Source organism: Hylobates moloch, unplaced genomic scaffold (assembly GCF_009828535.3).
Source record: "Hylobates moloch isolate HMO894 unplaced genomic scaffold, HMol_V3 SCAFFOLD_10, whole genome shotgun sequence".
Lineage (NCBI taxonomy): Eukaryota > Metazoa > Chordata > Mammalia > Primates > Hylobatidae > Hylobates > Hylobates moloch.
In genome coordinates, this window is record NW_026652285.1 from 32,416,530 (window position 1) to 32,436,809 (window position 20,280).

Below are 20,280 nucleotides of genomic sequence, written 5' to 3' on the forward strand. Positions count from 1 at the left end.
CCATGTGGAGGAGCCCAGGGCCCAGATGGTCTCATCATCTCAGAAAAGGGACAGATTGAGAATATGACAGACTATCGTTTGCTCTGAAAAGTTGCTCTCCCATCCTGTGCAAAGTGCCAGTTTCCTAATACTGGTACTAAAGAAAGTTCCCTTGGGCCTTGGAGAAACTGAAAAGGACCCAGGCTGTATGAACTTGGGCCAGCCCTCTGCCCTTTCTGGCACTTTGCACCCAGATCAGTAAAATCGCAGAATCAGATGGTTGCTCTGTGGTCCCATGGTAACTGGAAGGTGCACTGAGCTAGGAGTGGAGGGAGGGCGGTCCCTCCTCAGCCATAGCTCGCGCCTGTTAACATGGCTAATTCAGAATGGGGGTCAGGTCATGTAACCTCTATGACCATAGGATCTTTATCTATAAAATGGAGGCTACATGGCTATGCAGGTTTGCTGGGGAGGTTATATGAGGTCATGTCTGGTGAGGTCCCGTGCCTGGAGTTATTGTTCTCATTACTCTGTTTCCCAGAACATGGACAAAGTGGGGCTAATAGCCCAGTCTCCTTTCTGGAAGTGGTGGGGGTCTCAGGAGGTGCTGGGTGTGAAAGGGCTCTGACCTGGCAGACTAACTCAGTTGCCTGGGCCGAGCTTATTCCCCTGACCTCCTGTCAGGGAGCAGGGTGGAAATGGCCTGGGGTGCCCATGGTGGGATGGGATAACTGCTGAGCGGGGGTTGGACGGCTGCAGTGTGGGTCCTGGGCCCTCGCTCACAATTGGAGGAAAGAATTCAGGAAGTGCTCACAGCTGCTCAGACATCTCGGAGCCAAGTTCCAAGCAGGACGGAGGCTGCAGCACCCAGGGAGGAACGCCATGGTCCCTGGGACGGCCACCAGGCCAGGAGGCCGCAGCACCAGGTACAGCCAGGGCTGGCCTTTGGGGAGCCCAGGGTAAATCTTAATAGTTCAAGAGTGTGAGCAACGGGCTAAGCAGGCAGCAAAGAGGGCGGACGAGGCCGGCATCTAAGAAGGCTCTTCCGGGACCTCCAGGTAAAGAGCCCCACGGTCATGGACAGGGCAGGGATTCCCAGGGAAGCACCTGATACTGTATCTAAACTGCATGATCCCAGCGCCATGCAGAAAAGGAGGCCAAATGCAACCTGCCCCTGCCTCCAGCCCCTGCTAAAGGCCCTGGCACCTGGGGTGACCCGTGAGTGTCCCCTGCCTTGCCCAGAGCTGGCGCATGCCTTCCTCCCTCCTCATGTCCCTGCCCCCAACACAGGGCCAGGGGCTGGGGAGGCAGCAGATAGGCCAATTGAAGGACTGGCCCAAGGTCCCTCCTGGGGAGGAGCTGGGCTCCTCCTGCATCCACAGTTGGGGGAGTATTTTGTCTTTGGTCTGAGTGTAACTTGCTCTTGAAATCTGTAGGCGTCACCGGAGGGCCAGGGCTGGCTAGGCTGTCTCTGTGCAACGTCTTCTGACCCCTCCTCTCCACCTCCTCTGTGTCCAGGGAATCTGTGCTCACGTCTTCCAGGACAGTGCTTCTTCTAGAAGCTAACATGGAGCTGACCACAGCTCTTGGAGGCATGGCCTGAGGCTTAGAAAATAGAGATCATCTGAGATTTGAGCAGTGGGGCCACGTGGCAGCGCCCGAAGGCCTGGAGCAGGAGCGACCCAGGGACTCAGAGCAGCATCTTCTTAGGAGACGGAAGGAGAGCCGCCGGAGGAGCACGGGGCACCTGCGGTCGCCAAGAGCCTCCTGTTCTGGATGGGAGCGAAGGCTCCGAGAGGACCTAAGGTTGCTCAGTGGGCCATGGAAACGGCAGTGATTGGTGTGGTGGTGGTGCTGTTCGTGGTGACTGTGGCCATCACCTGCGTCCTCTGCTGCTTCAGCTGTGACTCGAGGGCCCAGGATCCTCAGGGGGGCCCTGGCCGCAGCTTCACGGTGGCCACGTTTCGCCAGGAAGCTTCTCTCTTCACGGGGCCTGGTCGCCATGCCCAGCCAGTGCCAAGTGCCCGGGACTTCTGGACCTTCATGTGACGCCTGAGTCCCCAGGATTTGCTGTGCTGCTGGGTCAGACTCACCCACCCCTCAGCAAGCCTTCCCTGGCCTTCCCCTCCTCCCAGGGCCTTCTCCCTGTCCTTCCCCCTCCCCCTCTCCCCGGCCGCCGTAACCTGTGAACTTCCCGTCTCCTCCCATTCCAGCCTTCTGTGCCCTCCAGCCTTGGGGATCCTTGTTATTGGGACAGCCCAGCTGGGGTTGACCCACGGGATGGGGCTTAGGAGGGCTCTGAGGAGTGAGTGAACAGACACAGTGCCGGACTGCATGGTGGGCCAGCTCTGCTGATCTACACCAGGAACTGAAATATCACTGGAATTTATTGTAGACAGTGTGCCTGTGACACTGGTTCTGTTGCCACCTGGGCACGCAGCACCCTCAAGTGGACATTTTTAGAAACCGCTTCTTACTTGCTCTCCTAACGATTACTTTTGCACATTGCACAGAACCCAACCTCGAGGCCTGCTCCCTGCCAGTTGCCTGAAATCAGCCCTAAAATTCTGAAACCAAAGAGCTGCTTCCTGAGAACAAGTTATTTACTTTAGAATTGAAAACGTATATCCTTTTATGGGCCTTTCCAAATCTGATTTGAAAAACCACAAAAGGAAACAGAAGAGAAAATAAGAGCCACAGAAAGTACGATATGTTTTATTAACAGGAAAGCCAGAAATGAGATATTTTAAACGTATTTTTAATGAGACTTTATTGCTATATTCCAACAGGTCACTTCTATTCTTAGAGAATGTGAATGACTTGTGTCACTTCGGAGTGACAGAAAAATCAGGAACCGAAAGATAATTCCAGACAAGTTAAAATGTTATGTTACATTCAAAGCTCTTGTTTTCATCACAAATAAGGAGATATTCAGTTTTTATGAACAGAAAACCCATTCTCCCGTGGCCATGGAATAAATGCCATGCTATATTTAAGGAGTTTGGTTTGAAGGGTGCAAAATTGTGAGCCTCCTGGCTCTTATGTCTGTATCCAGCCCTGAATAGATGGCTCTCCCAGGACCTGTTTGTTGAGGGGGGCAGGACTGAGCTTTAGGGGGGCTCTGGCCTCTAAGCGTGTTCAGACAGGCTGCCCTTGCCATGTGGCTGCCATGGGAAGGGCTCTCAGAGAGAGTGGCTTGGAGCTGGAGAGGTGCACGCGGGGAGGGGGAAGGGGTGGGGATAGAGTGAGGCTGACGGAGAGGGATGGGGAGGAGCATGGTGGGCAAGGCTCAGCCCATGTCCAGGAGCTCCTGGGACCATGTCCTGGACACTCCTGACACCAGCCTTCGATGCAGAGCCTTCAGAGATGCACGGAGAAGGGAACTGGCACATGTGGGGAGGCCCTGCAGACGGAGGGAAGGGAACTTTTGAGGGCTGTGTTCTCTAAAAGCGAACAGTGAGACAAAGTTTGGGTGCAAGATATTTATCAGGGACCAACACCTATAAGGGGAAGAAGGAAGAAGCAGGATTGGGTAGAGGAAGAAGTCAAACCGTGATGCAGGTCCTTAATATCCCCACACCTTTGCTCCGTCTCTGAGTCCCTCTCCCCTCCCCCAGGGTCTAACCTCAGCCAGGGCAGCTCTCTGCAGCCGAGGCAGGCCTTGAAGCCCTTCCTATTTTATTATTTTTATTTTATTTTATTTTAGGAGATGGGATCTCACTCTGCCACCTGGGCCAGAGTGCAGTGGTGTGATCATAGCTCACTGCAGCCTCAAATTCCAGGGCTCAATCAATCCTCCCACCTCAGCCTCCTGAGTGGCTGGGACTATAGGTGCATGCCACCATGCTGAGCTAATTAAAAAATCCTTTTCTTGTAGAGATGGGATTTCACTATGTTTCCAAACCTGGCCTTGAACTCTCCTGGCCTCAAGTGATCCTCCCTCCTTGGCCTCCCAAAATGTTGGGATTACAGGTGTGAGCCATTGCATTTGGCTGAAGTCCTTCCTTTAAAGGGGACCTGGGCAACACATCTCCACAGGAACTCTGTAGCGTCCTGTTCTTGGAAGAGCCTAGACTGATCAGAGGTTGGTGAGTATGTCCAGATACAAAGAAAAACCTGGGCACAGGAGATCCATGAGGGGAGAGACGGCTGTGCAGGATCTGGAAGGGAGAAGAGTGGGCCTCAGTCTCCCTCTCTCCTCAGCCAGAGTCAGCTCTGCTCCAGCTCAGGCACCCTTCACCAGGAGCCAGGCCCAGGGCTCTGCTCTTGTACTGTGTGGTCACAGCGTTCACTAGGTCAGTCCGGGAGGGTCTGCGGGCTGGAATCACAGGGCCGTGAAAACAAAGTGCTGGTGAAGCGGGCATGGGGAGGGAGCCTGGCCTCCCTCTGCAGGAGACAGGCTGTTTGCCAAGCCCGGCACGCTCTTCATTTGTTCACCTGCCCATCTGTCCACCCATCCACCCACCCATCCATCTATTCCTGCAGTAGATGCCGCCTCACTTACCCGTGCATTCATTCACTTATTCATTCACTCCTCCATTCAGTAAAAACTGACTGGGCACTGACTGTGTACCCAGCCCTGCCAAGGGAACGTGGGGGTCAACTGGACGTTTGGATCCCGTGGTCTCCTAGATAAGGCTGTATGTGTGTGGTGTGTTTGACATGTGTATGATGTGTATGTGGTGTGTGTGTAAGCTGTATGTGTGTAGTGAGTGTGTGTAGTGTGTGTTTTTGTATGCTGTGGTGTGTGTGTAAGCTGTATGTGTGTAGTGTGTATTTGTATATGCTGTGGCGTGTGTGTGTGTTTTTGCATGCTGTGGTGTGTGTTGGCCCCAGGTACTCCTGCCATTCTCCCCAGTGTAGCCCACTGTGTAAGAAGCAGGAGGGGCCCAGCAACAGGGCAGCGGAAGCCTCTTGCTGTGACAGTGGCCTCTTCCTACTGTCCCCAAGGGCAGGAGGTGGCCGTGCAGGGACAAGACTGAGGCTGGCACCAACATGCAGCAAAGCCGGGAGTGCTTATCTGGTGGCAGTGAGGGAAGTGGCTGTGCAAGGTCACCCTGGAATCTGGGGCGGAGCCACACTCAGGCCTCCCAGCTTCCAAACCGAGCGCTCTCTCAATTCATTCTACTTCTCTTGCCGGTTCCATTTATTGGACTTTTTTTTTTGGAGACGGAGTCTTGCTCTCTCGTCCAGGCTGGAGTGCAGTGGCGTGATCTTGGCTCACTGCAAGCTCCGCCCCCAGGGTTCAAGCCATTCTCCTGCCTCAGCTCCACAGGAGCCCGCCACCATGCCCGACTAAGTTTTTGTATTTTTAGTAGAGATGGGATTTCACTGTGTTAGCCAGGATAGTCTCCATCTCCTGACCTCGTGATCACCTGCCTCGGCCTCCCAAAGTGCTGGGATTACAGGCCTGAGCCACTGCGACTGGCCCATTTACTGGACTTCTATGACACACCAGGCACATTATGCTTCCTCTGTGTCCTCTCATGAGTGTATACAGCAACTCCATCACCTCCGTTTTGCAGATGAGGGAACCGAGCCCCCACACTTTGAGCCACTTTGGGCAAATACCAAATCTGCAGAACAATGCTAAGCTGTCGTTTTCCTCCATAAGTGATATCTGCCACAGCCAATTCTCAGGGACCCAGTTCATATCTTCAGGAGGAAGGGATCCAGGGGATCTGATTTGCCCCAGGTTCACCTGAGCAAAAGCCTTGCTGGCACCTACCCATCTGCACCTTTTTTTTTTTTTTTTTTTTTTGAGACAGAGTCTGGCTCTGTCTCCAAGGCTGGAGTGCAATGGCACGATCTCAACTCACTGCAACCTCCACCTCCTGGGTTCAAGCAATTCTCATGCTTCAGCCTCCCTAGTAGCTGGGATTAAAGTTGCACACGACCGCCCCTGGCTAATTTTTGTAGTTTTTGCAGAGACGGGGTTTCACCATGTTGGCCAGGCTGGTGTCAAACTCCTGGCCTCAAGTGATCCACTGGCCTCGGCCTCCCAAAGTGCTGGGATTCCAGGTGTGAGCCACCACGGCCGGCCCCATCTGCATCTTTGACTTGAAGAAGAAGCAGGTCTTTGCCCTCTACAGTTTTAATTGACAGTCCAGGAAGCCTCCCCCATAGAGTAAACTTCTGTGGAGGGCTGGAATTAAGGGTTAACAGACATCAGTCCTGACCCAGCCCACTTAAGGCCTTCCTAAGGCTTTGCACCTGCAGAGATACAGGCTGTGCCTCTCTGAGCAATGGGTCTTGCTTCCCCTTCACTTCCTGGGGCTTCTCTCAGTTCCACATGGGGCAAAGGGCAGGGAGAACCCTGCTCAGTTCCGTCCAGCCCCACTGGGACATGGAAAGGCCAATCCGAGCCCCACCTCTGCCACTCAGTTGCTGGGCCTCAGTTTCCCTGGCTGTACGGAGAAGGTAAGAATCCCATCGTGGCTTGTCTAGAGGATGTGTGAGAGTGAAGATCCTGGGAACCCAGCTGTCAGGAGCGGTCAAGGGAAAGAGGCCTACCCCACCCACCCCCTCCCCACCACCTCCAACCCTTGCCCTGCTCTTTCTCTGCATTCCTGGACTTGAAAGCAGGGTGGCGTTTCTCGCTGGGACAGGCTGGATTCTGGAATCTAAGAGGCCTTGAAATAACATGTTTTCCGGAAAAGTACCTTCCTTAAAGGAAACCACTTGTTCCAGGGAGTAGAAAAGGGTCATTGTACCTTGCCAGGTCCGCATTCCCCTGAGGACGTGACATTTGAAAAGGCAGACTCAGTTGGAGACAGAGACCTGCGCCCCTGCCCCGTGCCTCTATCCGGCATATTCGTGACACTGAAAAGTTAGAAACCACCTCGACACTAACAGGAGGGGGCTGGGCTGGCAAACCGCAACACAGCCACAGAATCAAATGCTAGGCAGGCGTTAACGACAATGAGGTAAATTTAAACTCATTAACCTGAAAGGGCTTTTATCATGTATTGGTAAATTAAAAGGGAATTAGAGGACTATAAATGTAGCTGCACGCTTAGACGCATAGAAGACGATGTGGAGAGCTGTATGCCAAGGTGTTGACAGGCCATTGTCTCTAGGTGGGTGGGATTGTTTGTGCTTTTTATTTACTTACTTTTTTTTTTTTTTGAGATAGAATTTTGCTCTTTTTGCCCAGGCTGGAGTGCAGTGGCATGATCTCAGCTCACTGCATCCTCTGCCTCCCAGGTTCAAGTGATTCTCCTGCCTCAGCCTCCCAAGTAGCTGGGACTACAGGCAGGTGCCACCACACTTGGCTAATTTTGTATTTTTAGTAGAGACAGGGTTTTACCATGTTGGCCAGGCTGGTCTTGAACTCCTGACCTCAGGTGATCTGCCCACCTCGGCCTCCCAAAGTGCTGGGATTACAGGCGTGAGCCACTGTGCCTTGCCTATTTGTGCATTTTAAATGTTTTCCCTTTGTGTTTATCTGAATTTCTCATAATGAATTGTTTGCTCTTGAATAAGAAAGAGCAAGAACCTAACAAAGGAACAAAAGTTATTTTAAAAATTATAAAACAAACCAACTCCAATCTAAGAGATACAAAAACACAGTCAGACATAGACACAAAAATGGGGGCAGATGAATTTCTCAGAACAGATGCAATGATAAGTACATGCGCACACACACATCCACACAGACACACACCCCTCTTCTGCCTAATTCACATGGCTGAGGTAGGCAAGGCTGGGGAGTTGCAGTCAGTGGGGGTTTGCCAAGTTTCCAGGAACACTGGAGTCTGGGTGTTGGGGTGGCTGCTGGAGCTTCTGGGCAGGTTGGGTGGGCTGAGGAAAGTAGAGGGAGCAGCCTGGGGCTCACTAGCCTGAGTGAGAGGCCTGGCTGTACCACACCCAGCCTGTACCTCCTGGGACAGGGTAGGGCTCCTAATCCCGGGTCCCCAGTTCGGGCAAGGCTGAGGGGCCTGCCCAGGCAACTCTTTCCCATCCCAGCAGTGGAGGGAGACAGCAGGGTCCACAGATGGGGAGGGGCTTCCTGGCAACCACCTACAACTTCCAGGCTGAGGCCTTGTCAGCTGCCTACAGACCCCACTTAGGAAGCCAGGCCTGTGGTGGCTCATACAGGTTCCCTCTGTCCTTGTCCTCCTGAGATACAGGCACAGCCACAGCCCTGGTGTGGGGCCTGGCCTGAGGCAAGGGGTGGCTGCCTCCTATTTCAGGTGCCAGTCAACTGGCCCACCCCATGTCCTCCATCATCCCCACTGTCACTGTTCTTGTGCAGACCTCACCACGTCATCTCCTTATGGGCCTCCCTGGCTTCACCTCACCCCTGCCTGCCCGGCCGCCAGAGAGGTCTTTCTTGGACACAGACCTAACTCCTTAGAGGGCTACTGGGTGGGCCTCTGTTCCCGCCTTCAGAGTTCGCTATCTGTGGTAGGCATAATAATCATCCCTCAAAGATGTCCGTGTCCTAATCCCTAGAAGCTGAGAAAATGTTGTGTTCACAAAGGGGAATTAAGATTGCAGATGAAATCGCAGTTGCTAATCGGTTGACCTTACATAAGATTATCCCAGATTATCTGGGCAGGCCCAATGCAGTAAGAAATGTCCCTTCACTGTGGAGGAGGGGGGCAGAGGAGTCAGGGCAGGTGATGCAAGAAAGACTTGAAGACAGAAGCAGGCCACCAGCCAAGGAGTGTGAGAGTCCCTAGAAACCAGAAAGGAAAAGCATTCTCCCTGGTTGCCTCCAGATGGGAACGTAGCCCTGCCAACAGCTTTTTTTTTGAGACTGAGTCTCGCTCTGTCGCCCAGGCTGGAGTGCAGTGGTGTGATCGCTGCTCACTGCAAGCTCCGCCTCCCGGGTTCACGCCATTATCCTGCCTCAGCCTCCTGAGTAGCTGGGACTGCAGGAGCCCGCCACCATGCCCGGCTAATTTTTTTGTATTTTTAGTACAGACGGGGGTTTCACCATGTTAGCCAGGATTGTCTCGATCTCCTGACCTCGTGATCTGCCCGCCTTGGCCTCCCAAAGTGCTGGGATTACAGGCGTGAGCCATTGCGCCCGGCCTGCCTTGCCAACATCTTGATTTTAGCCTAGTGAGTCCTATTTTGGACTCTGATCTCCAGAACTATAAGATAATACATTTGTGTTGTTTTAAGCCACTATATTTATGCTAAGTTGTTATAGCAACAAAGTATTCTTAGCTCAACCATTAGTGCTCACAAAGACTTAGCCTTGAATTAGCTCCTCTAGTTAAATCTATTCCTGGCCACCAAGAAACAGAGAAAGGTGGCCTCTGAGGGGGTCAGGTCTTAGAGCTGAAGAAGGCTGTTGGGTCTGGAGTACGGGTGGGCTGACCACCTTAGAGATAGGGATGGGAGTCAGAAGTCACACTTCCTAGTGAGTAGGCTGAGAGTGATAATGTGGCCATTGTCAGGCCCTGCACCAGGTGTTGGGCAATGTGCAAACCCAGTCATCCTTATCCTTACCCTACAGAGACACCCACGCAAGTGTGCAAGCATGTATGTCCAAGGATGTTCTTACAGTATTGTTTCTATTAACAAAACATTATAAAAATCCAAGTACCCATCAACTGGGAAATATATGAAGATTATGATACAGCCACAAAAAAATGGAATAATAGGCAGCCATTACAAAAATGTACTGACTTGGAAACTGCCTTCTATACACAGAGAAAAAACAGCAAGTTACAGAATGGTCTCTTAAAACAAAAACAAAAACAAACAAAAAAACACTTTTCCTCCTCAAGAAAACAAAAATAAGAACAAAAAACCTCCTAAATTACACATGCGCATGTGTTTGTATGAACCTAGGAAAACATCGGGAAGGATGTGATGGCCTCTGGGGGACAGGCTTGGAGGAAGAAGGAAGCTTATGTTTTACTTCACATCCTTCTGTCCTGTTCCACCTTATTTGAACAAGCATGTGTTGCTTTTTATTACAATGTTAAAAGGAAAAATCCTTAGACTAATTAAGTTCAACGGTTTACTTGAACAATTAAAATGATTCAAAACAAAGAGAAACAAAAAAACAATTTGGGAATCAGGCAGCCCCCAGAACCAAAACAGGTTCAGAGAACTCCGGCCAACACCATGATTAGGCAACATTTGTAGATAGAGAACAGAAGTGAGACACAGAGACAACTTAATTGGTTACAGCTTAATTGGTTGATTAGTTCTACCTAAATGTCTTACCTTATTCAACTCAGCCGACCTACTGTAATCCATTAGGTTCAGCTGTGTGACTTACTGAACCTCAACCATTTGCGAGAATATATTCCTAAATTAATTAGTTTCATTAAGCATGATGACTTCATATTGGTTTGGTCTGCTGGGCTCAGTAAAGGACACTAATTCAAATCAATGGCCTCCTATTTTAACACATAATAACTTTTTTAATGTTAAGATAACACAGGTTAAGAAAGCAAACTTGACTGTCCTGTTCTGTGACAAACAGCTGTTATTTGCAAAAAGGACTCCTTGGGTTGAGGAAGACCAGAGCTCCACTTAGCAAGGCCACTCAGGAAACAGATGGACCAACCTGAGTTCTTTTTCTGTGTGAGCTCATCTGGGGAATGAGACGCTGTGAATCTTCTGAGTGGAAAAGTGGAGTCATTCAAGCCCTCCTGGCTTCTACAGAGGTGAGAGCTGAAGTTCTGAAAGGGGAACTGACATATTCCTCTACATTTTGTGGCACTTCCAGACTAAAATATAACTTTCTGGCTTCCATTTCAGTGAACTTTGAACTTCCTCAAAACTCACACTCCCCTTTTTATAATCTATAATTTTTATGTGAGGGATAAAATTTTCTGTTTTACAGCCTGATCCTGGCTACTTGCAGAATGACTGCACTTTAAACCCAAGGTGCTCTTTGCACCCTGTAGCCCCAGCCCATGAAAGAGACAAACACTGGCAGAGAGATGGTCCCAGGAGAGCAGACGGGAGGAGGCACTGGAGTTCAGGGCTCCAGTCCCAGCCCTGCTCATCTGGCTCCTATGACAAGGGTTGTATCCAGTGTGTGGACGTCCCCTCTCCTCAGTGAGGCTGCAAACCCTCTGAGGTCAGTGCAGAGCCTCGGAATGGCAACATTGACATCTGTCTGGCACATAATGGCCTTCAGGGTGTCCTAAGTTGACAAAGCTCTTTCCCAGGCATCTCTCAGTTGTCTCCCATAACAAGCCTCGTGGCCCAGTAAAGCAGGCTGTATTAACCGCAGTTTACGGATGAGGAAACCAAGACTTAGAGACACAAAAGTGACGGGCCCCACTCCAAGTCACTCAACAAATTGGTTGCAAAGTTCAGCACAGGACCTTGTTATCCCCTCTCCTTCAGCCAGAGCCTCATTTTTGCCTCTTTTATATCTTCTGTTTCCCAGGTAGATTTTGCTTGATGAAAAGGGGTCTGCTGCTTTAACAGGTTTGAAATCTCCAGAATAATGTCTCCAAATTCCCAGCAAATACTTCTGTTCAGTATTCAGGAATGAGAAACGGAAATTGCTGGGAATTCATGAGCATTCCTGAAATTATACATTTTTTTTTTTTTTTTTTTTTTTGAGACAGGATCTTACTCTGTCACCCATGCTGGAGTCCAGTGGTACGATCATAGCTCATTGCAGCCTCGAACTGCTGAGCTCAAGTGACCCTCCTTCCTCAGCCTCCCGAGTAGCTGAGACTATCGGTACGTGCCTATAGAGTGTGCCCCTAACATCTTCATGTTAGCCATTAGGGTACTCCTGGCTATTTTGTTTTCTTCTTTTGTAGAGACAGAGTCTTACTATGTGACCAGGCTGGTTTTGAACTCCTGGCCTCAAGCTATCTTCCTGCTTTAGCCTTTCAAAGTGTTGGGATTACAGGTGTGAGTCACTGTGCCTGGCTCATATTTTCTATAACATTATATTTACATGCTTTTAAATAATAATGAGTGACCAGAATAATAAACAGTTAATAATTGGCAGTGACAAATTGATGCTAAAAGTTTCAGACTTTTTCCTTATGGTTTATTATTATTATGAACCAATATGTTGTGACAAGATTATTTCAATAACATAAAAATGATCTCCACCTGATATAGGCACTGGCTATAGAAAACATTAAAAAGGAGGCAACATTATTGCAAAATAAATGCCAGATAAAAATCACTTAAAATGGAAAAATAATAGCACAAACATTTAATTTTAAAAGTTATTTTTAAAACAAACTTTTAAAACACAAAGCTTTAATTGCTCCATCTGAAAGTTTTGATCTTTGTTTTGTGACAAATATTCTAGATGTAGAAAACTTTTTTTTCATTTTTTTTTATTATTATACTTTAGGTTTTAGGGTACATGTGCACAATGTGCAGGTTTGTTACATATGTATCCATGTGCCATGTTGTTTTGCTGCACCCATTAACTCGTCATTTAGCTTTAGGTATATCTCCTAATGCTGTCCCTCCCCCCTTCCCCCCACCCCCCAACAGTCCTCAGAGTGTGATGTTCCCCTTCCTGTGTCCATGAGTTCTCATTGTTCAATTCCCACCTATGAGTGAGAACATGCGGTGTTTGGTTTTTTGTCCTTGCGATAGTTTACTGAGAATGATGATTTCCAGTTTCATCCATGTCCCTACAAAGGACATGAACTCATCATTTTTTATGGCTGCATAGTATTCCATGGTGTATATGTGCCACATTTTCTTAATCCAGTCTATCGTTGTTGGACATTTGGGTTGGTTCCAAGTCTTTGCTATTGTGAATAGTGCCGCAATAAACATATGTGTGCATGTGTCTTTATAGCAGCATGATTTATAGTCCTTTGGGTATATACCCAGTAATGGGATGACTGGGTCAAATGGTATTTCTAGTTCTAGATCCCTGAGGAATCACCACACTGACTTCCACAATGGTTGAACTAGTTTACAGTCCCACCAACAGTGTAAAAGTGTTCCTATTTCTCCACATCCTCTCCAGCACCTGTTGTTTCCTGACTTTTTAATGATGGCCATTCTAACTGGAGTGAGATGGTATCTCATTGTGGTTTTGATTTGCATTTCTCTGATGGCCAGTGATGATGAGCATTTTTTCATATGTTTTTTGGCTGCATAAATGTCTTCTTTTTTCATTTTTCATTGATGTTGGTTGAGTGTGCCCCTAACATCTTCAGGTTAGCCATTAGGGTACATGTTGTTTTACAGAAGCTCATTTCCTTTTTAAATGATGCTTTATTTTTATTTTTACTTTTTGGTCTGCTTACTCTGGTCTTGATTTTGCCATTGAGGTCAATATTGCTCTTGCTAATTCAGATTTTAGAGCAATTTCTGATTTCCTTTTGGAGTGTTCTACAACAGCAATCACATCTTCGTTTTGCATCTCTTCTGTTAAATTATTTACAAAGAACTGTAGACTGCAGTGAATATTCAACACGTGGAAATGCCAGCAATCATTACTGGGAAGTGTTCAAATAACTAACATTCAGACTCACTAACAAGGTTCACAGAATCACTTGTTGGAATTGCCAGTTTCAAGACTTATTTTGCTTTCAAAATTTGTTATTTTTTCCGACACTGCTCATAGGACTTGTATAAGTATCCTATGTGTACAAACTTACCAATATTTGTTTTATTTGCAAAAATGAATTACCATTAGAAGCAGACCAGGTCACAAACACACACTTATAACCAGTGTGTGCTGGTAAACCGACTCTCCTGGAGAAAAAAAAACCCTTATATGTAGGGTTTGCCAAATTCTGAGGGGAGGCATAAATGCTCCCACGATGGTCAATGCCCAGCTACCAAGGTGATGTCACTGAGAGCTGGGAAGAGTGACACACAACTGGCTCTTCTTGAGCCAGCGCTAGCCCACCACCGCCTCTACCCTGGCAACAGCAGTCGGAAGACTGATTAGATGATGGCCTTTTCTCTCCTCTACTCCCCAGTTCCATTCAGAACTTAACTTTCCCATGGCTGCCTCAGTATTTTCTACTCTCGCTTTTGATTTGGTGTCAGCGGATTCCTTTGAATTAGTCACATCTAGTTCAACATGTTGATTGCTGAGCTTTAATTCTCACACAAAAACACTTTTACCAGGTTCCTAGGTGTCTTAACTTCTTTTTCTCAGGAATTGGCCTTTGGAAAAACACAGTATTTCTCAGAAATGCTGGGAAGGAATTCCTGCATAAAAACAGAAATCTGGCCGGGCGTGGTGGCTCATGCCTGTAATCTCAGCACTTTGGGAGGCCGAGGCAGGTGGATCACGAGGTCAAGAGATCGAGACCATCCTGGCCAACATGGTGAAATCCCGTCTCTACTAAAAATATAAAAATTAGCTGGGCATGGTGGTGCGTGCCTGTAGTCCCAGCTACTTGGGAGGCTGAGGCAGGAGAATCAGGGAGGCGGAGGTTGCAGTGAGCCAAGATTGTGCCACTGCACTCCAGCCTGGGCAACAGAGGGAGACTCCATCTCAAACAAAACAAAACAAAACACAAACCCAGGAAACCCAAGTTAAACCCATTTGTTTGACTGATCATGATCCTACTGGATACATTCTCCTGGGTCCCAAATTTGGCCACTGCTCATTTTCATTGATCTCATTTTAGGGGGTTTGAGGTATGGAGTCCTTAGGATTTGGTGTTAAGTTTGGTGATTTTTCAGAGAGGCTGCACCAGAGCTTTATCAGTGATCATTTGACTTTATATCTGACCCTGTGCACAGGGGGCTACTTGTCTCCTAACCTCAGTTTTCCTCTTTTTCCTTATTAGAAAACAACAATAACATCAACACAGTCCCTCTTGGAACTAGGAATGGCCAGTAGAAGTGGTGTGTGACTTCTGGGAAATGTCCTTAAATAGAGGCGGAATACTCTTCTTTGTTTTTTCTCCTTCATCTGGCCAGAATGTAGACATAATGGCTGGAGCTACAGAAGTCAGACTGGACCAGAGTGGCCTTGGGAGTAGAAGCCACATTTGGGGGAACAATAAGATAAAAGGGGCCTGGGTTCCTGATACCGTGGGAGCCCATATCAGTCCTATACTACCTTCTTCCAGGCTTTTATACCAAAGCAAAACAGTCTTATTTAAACCACTATTGATGTGTGGTTTTCTATCACTCATAGCTGAAATAAATTAAACAGCACACCAATGCACTGTATTCTGTTAAATAGTTTATGGGAGGCCATTGTTTTGGACTAGCCTCCTACACTGGCCCCAGCAGACCAGATCAAACCAGAACGGAGTCACCTGTGCTAACTGCCAAGTCATCAAACCGGACTTTGAAATGAGGCAGTTTTCCAAAAACGCAGGAGCTTCCAGTCACCCTGAATCAGCACAATAAAAAGTGCCCTCTGCTTTAACCCTATAAGGAAAGCAACCGTGAAATGACCAATTTGCTTTTTGTTCCCTGTTTCTGCTTTCTTCAGCCCTCTTTTATCCATAAAGCCAAACTTCTCTGCCCACTTCACTGGAATACTCATTCTATTTCGTAGAATGAGGTGCTGCCTGATTCTAGAATCACAAATAAAACCCAATTTGATCATTACAAGTAATTTGTTGTAATTTTGCCTTTGGGAAGTTCCTAGTGAAAGCAAAGGCTACTACTAGCAAGAATCCTTGAAAGGTTTGTAATGGAAGTGAAAATGAAAGACTGTAGCATTACCCAGTGACTCAGAGGGTGTGTGGGAGGCAACTGCATCTAGTGACAATGGATGATACATTTGGAATAGAAGAGGCTGTGGTTTCATGCATGCCTGTCTTTCCATCTGCCAAGAAGGCTGATAAATAAGCTTTTATACTGCTCTAAGTTGGTAAAAGAAGTTTTCAGATTTTTAATATTCAAAGGTCTTTTCACAAATGACTATGACCTTTTCTTTTCTTTTCTTTTTTCTTTTCTTCTATTCTCTTCTCTTCTCTTCTCTTCTCTTCTCTTCTCTTCTCTTTTCTTTTCTTTTCTTTTCTTTTCTTTTCTTTTCTTTTCGAGACAGGGTTTCACTCCCATCGCCCAGGCTGGAATGCAGTGGTGAAATCTCGGCTCACTGCAACCTCTGCCTCATGGGCTCAAACGATCCTCTCGCCTCAGCCTCCTGAGTAGCTGGGACTACAGGCACGCACCACTGTGCCCAGCTAATTTTTGTATTTTTTCTAGAGATGGAATTTTGCCATGTTGCCCAGGCTGGTCTTGAACGCCTGAGCTCAAGTGATCCACCCGCCTTGGCCTCCTGAAGTGCTGGGATTACAGGTCTGAGCCACTGCCCCTGGCCTCTATGCCTGTGATCTTTAGTTTGTAGGAACCAGACCACTCAAAGGCTAGAATATACCTTATTGCGGCCGGGCGCGGTGGTTCACGCTTGTAATCCCAGCACTTTGGGAGGCCGAGGCGGGCGGATCATGAGGTCAGGAGATCGAGACCACGGTGAAACCCCGTCTCTACTAAAAAAAATACAAAAAATTAGCCAGGCGTGGTGGCGGGCGCCTGTAGTCCCAGCTACTCGGAGAGGCTTAGGCAGGAGAATGGCATGAACCCAGGAGGCGGAGCTTGCAGTGAGCCGAGATTGCGCCACTGCATTCCAGCCTGGGCGACAGAGTGAGACTCCGTCTCAAAAAAAAAAAAAAAAGAATATACCTTATTGCTGTGCCAGTGAATGGTTTAGGAACTGGCTGAAGGAACTGGGGATTGAGTCTAGGAAGAACTTATAGGAGTTGGGATTGAGTTTGAGAGCTGCTTTCACACATCTAAATAAAAAAGATTTAGCCTTCTTCATGGAGGGCTCTAGGCCAAAACCAGAACCAAAAGATGGAGGCTGCCAACTTTACCCTAAGTTAAAGAGAAACCTCCTACCCATCAGAACTGGATGGAGGTAGCTTTTTGATAGCACCTCTCCACTGCTGGGAATATTTAATCAAAGGAGGCAGAAGGAGTCATTAATTGAGCAGCAGTTCCCATATACCAGCCTATGTATTGGTACCTACCTGTAAAACAAACATTGGAAACAAAGTAACCACCAAGAAATGGTAGACTCAATAATTATGGCATAGGACGGGCACAGTGGCTCACGCCTGTAATCCCAGCACTTTGGGAGGATGAGGCAGGTGGATTGCCTGAAGTCAGGAGTTTGAGACCAGCTTGGCCAACATGGCGAAGCCCCGTCTCTACTAAAAAATGCAAAAAATTAGCCAGGCATAGTGGCGGGTACCTGTAATCCCAGCTACTTGGGAGGCTGAGGAAGGAGAATTGCTTGAACCCAGGAAGCAGAGGTTTCAGTGAGCTGAGATCGCACCACTGTACTCCAGCCTGGGCGACAGAGCAAGACTCCATCTCAGAAAAAACAAAAAAAAAAATTATGGCATATTGATAAAATGGAAAATTATTCACACATTAAAATGATGTCAAGTTTTTTGTAACATGGTAGGTATAGTTATGATATAAAATTAAGTGAATCATAAGATATAAATGTGCACATACAATATGATCTCAATTACATAAAAATATGCATGTATAAAAATGACCAGACAGAGGCAAATGACTTCAAAATGTTTAGAGCTATTAACCATAGGGGATGGAATTCCTTCTTATATTTTTTGTCCAGTCTTCCTATCATGGGCATGTATTATTTAGTATTCTGAAAAAAAATCCAGCATTTGGATTGAAGACAATGAAAAAGAAACAGGAAAATAGAACTAGATTTGGCCTGGGATTTGGGACTGCGGTCCTGGTTTGCCTTCCCTCCCGCTTTGAGCACAGGGAATGCCATTCTTTCTCGAAGCCTAAGATTTCTCACCTGCAAAATGTGGACAACCCCTGTCTCCCCCTTGGGGTTGGTGAAAAGATTCAGTGGTTATGCCAGCCAAAGGGCTGATCACAGACGCAGTTCAAAGTTTGGAATGTGAAGTGTCCGCCCCAAAGTTCCAGGATGTCCTGCTTCCTGAAGAACACAGTTAGTCCGGGAAGGAAACTGAAGGGGAGCAAAGTTCACAGCTCCTTTGGGCATTGTGTCCAGGGTCCCCTAGGAGGTGGGTCTTCCAGCATGCACGACTTGTGAGCCCAGTCCTGACTCCTTCGTGCCTTAGGGCTTGGTAGTTAGATGGTAGAGACCTCAGCGATCACCTGATAATAATACTTGTTTTATAGTTATATTTAGTGAAAATTCACAAGTGTCAGGATTGATGCCTTTTGCTCATTTTGTTCACGAATTCCACCCAGTATCTACCTGTGTAGTTGGAGTTATTAAATTCATTATTCTATGGCAGAATTTCCGTTTTGTAAGGCCTGATGCACACCAACTCCTGCTTTTGGGATGAGTGAGATTCACACCAAGCTGGGATAACAGAAGTTTGCCTTCTGTAAGACAACTCAAAGCTCAGAGAGAGACAGAGATGCTGAGGCCGTAATAATGTAAATCTAAGTGATGTACTACGAGGCAGTCACTGGGCCTGTGCTAAAAGTCTGAATGTCTCTGGGTGCTTGAGGCCTTGGTTGTTTTCTTTCATCTCCTCTTTCGTGTTCACCCATTTGAAATCATCTCTGGCTCCATTCAGGAGAAAACAAGATGGAACCCAGTGACTGGCCACCATGGACAGATGCAAGGGAGAAGGAGAAATCCCCAGTGGGAAAAGGTGAGTTGGAGGGAGAGTTTAAAGAGCCCACAAGGCTTGGTGGTGAAGGAAGAAGACTAAAGAGGCTCCCAGGTAGACTGAAAGAGGGGCAACTGCTTGGGCAGCAGCCAGGGTTGAAAACAAAGGTTGCCAAGACCTTTGAGGAACATGAGGGGCAACCTGAATAGGGCACAGGACCCACCCCTAATCCTTCCTGTATGGTGGATGCTATGGACATTGCAACAGGCAACTGGAACCCAAGAATCCTTGAACTTCTTGCAAGTGACTACCTGTCTAATCCTCAGACAGATGCTCTTCTCTAGTTATGGTCTTTACTGCCTTGCCCTTCTGAAGTTAAGGATATGGTAAGGGGTTTCAGTCAGATAAGGAAATTAAGGCTTAAAGAGGCAAAGCACCAAATGCAATGAGAGGACCTTATTTAGATCTTAATTCAAACAAAGATACCATTAAGAAAGAGAGAAAAACATTAGGACATTATGAGACAATTATAACTTTCAAATTTAGAAATGACTAGAAATTTGATGACAGTAAGACACTACTAACATTTTACACACGGTAATAGTATTGTGCAATATGTTAAAAGAAGTCATTGTCTTCTAGAAATACCTTTTTAATGGGTATAGTAAAATATTTATGGGTATAATGATGCAGTGTCTGCCATTTGCCTCAAATTAATGATGGAGTTGGAGAAGTTGGATAAGGTTATAAATGGAAGAAGGTTGGCTATGAGTTGGTCATTGCTGAGGCTGAGTGATGAATAGAACATGGTTGTTAGTCAAATTATTCTATTTTTGTGTATGTTTAAAACTGTGCATAATGTTGAGGTCTAGCAACTTGTCTGTTTCTGTGGCTAGTAAGTGATGAAGGTGGAAGGGACCTGAGGGCTGTTTGTTCCCTGAGCCTGTGCTCTTGATGGCTTTGCTCCTCTACATCCTTGCAACCCACCTAGGGCAGGAAATGTCCTCCCTAGCATCCCCCACATGTGCTCTGTCTTCTCTCTAGGCACCTTCTGAGTCAGGCCATTTCACTGGAAGATTCGTCTCCACAATGAGCTGTAACTTTGATCCCCTTATTCTGTTTCTTGTCAGAGAAGCCTTCCCTGACCACTGCCACCCCAGGCTAGAGTACATAGCCTATGCTAAGCTCCTTCATGGGACTCATCACACTGACAGTTAGTTACCTCTTCAGTGTCACTTTCTCCTCTTGGCTACAACCCCATCGAGTCAGGGTCTTGCCTGCTACATTTACTGCTGTGTGTAGCTCATTGACCAGACAATTTGCCTTAGATATATGGACGCAGAAGGGGTTGGCTCTCAGTATGGCCAGGTCACTATATAAGGGTGAGGTCCCTGGAAGATTGGTACCCTGGGAGGCCCAGGTCAGAGGACCAGTAGAATCCTCAGTTCTTTGCTCATGGTGCTTGCTTTGGGTTAGAGACATATGTGGTGGGTGGGTGCACGGGAAACAGTGCAAGAATTAGATTACTTCCATGGGGTTTGACATTTTAGAAGTAACCGAGTATTGCCTGTTATTTTTCAAGGCAATAGAAAAGAAAAAACAGTGAATGCAAACATGACATGTCTAATCTTTATGAACCCAACTAGGGCACTTTGAGCCTAGATTGTCTTAGAATTGCTAAAGGGTGGCTGCTTTGTCAATTTATGTGCGTTTTTGTTTTCTGTGGGAAAGCTTCTGGGATTTGGCCAAAGGGGCTGGAATTACATGCAGT

The 20,280-nt window shown here is 47.3% G+C and overlaps 1 protein-coding gene across 1 annotated transcript; it reads left to right on the top strand.

Annotated features, from left to right (window-relative positions):
• The first annotated feature begins 838 nt into the window (after positions 1–838).
• Positions 839–3,043, top strand: SPAAR (small regulatory polypeptide of amino acid response). Its single transcript, XM_032162638.2, has 2 exons — positions 839–1,037; positions 1,416–3,043. Exon 2 carries the CDS (start codon positions 1,756–1,758, stop codon positions 2,026–2,028), a length of 273 nt encoding a protein of 90 aa, XP_032018529.1. The 5' UTR covers positions 839–1,037; positions 1,416–1,755; the 3' UTR covers positions 2,029–3,043.
• Positions 3,044–20,280: the final 17,237 nt, after the last annotated feature.

Excerpts from the sequence above, each read along its gene's own strand:
- SPAAR (XM_032162638.2), top strand. The coding sequence starts at position 1,756 with ATGGGAGCGAAGGCTCCGAGAGGACCTAAGGTTGCTCAGTGGGCCATG.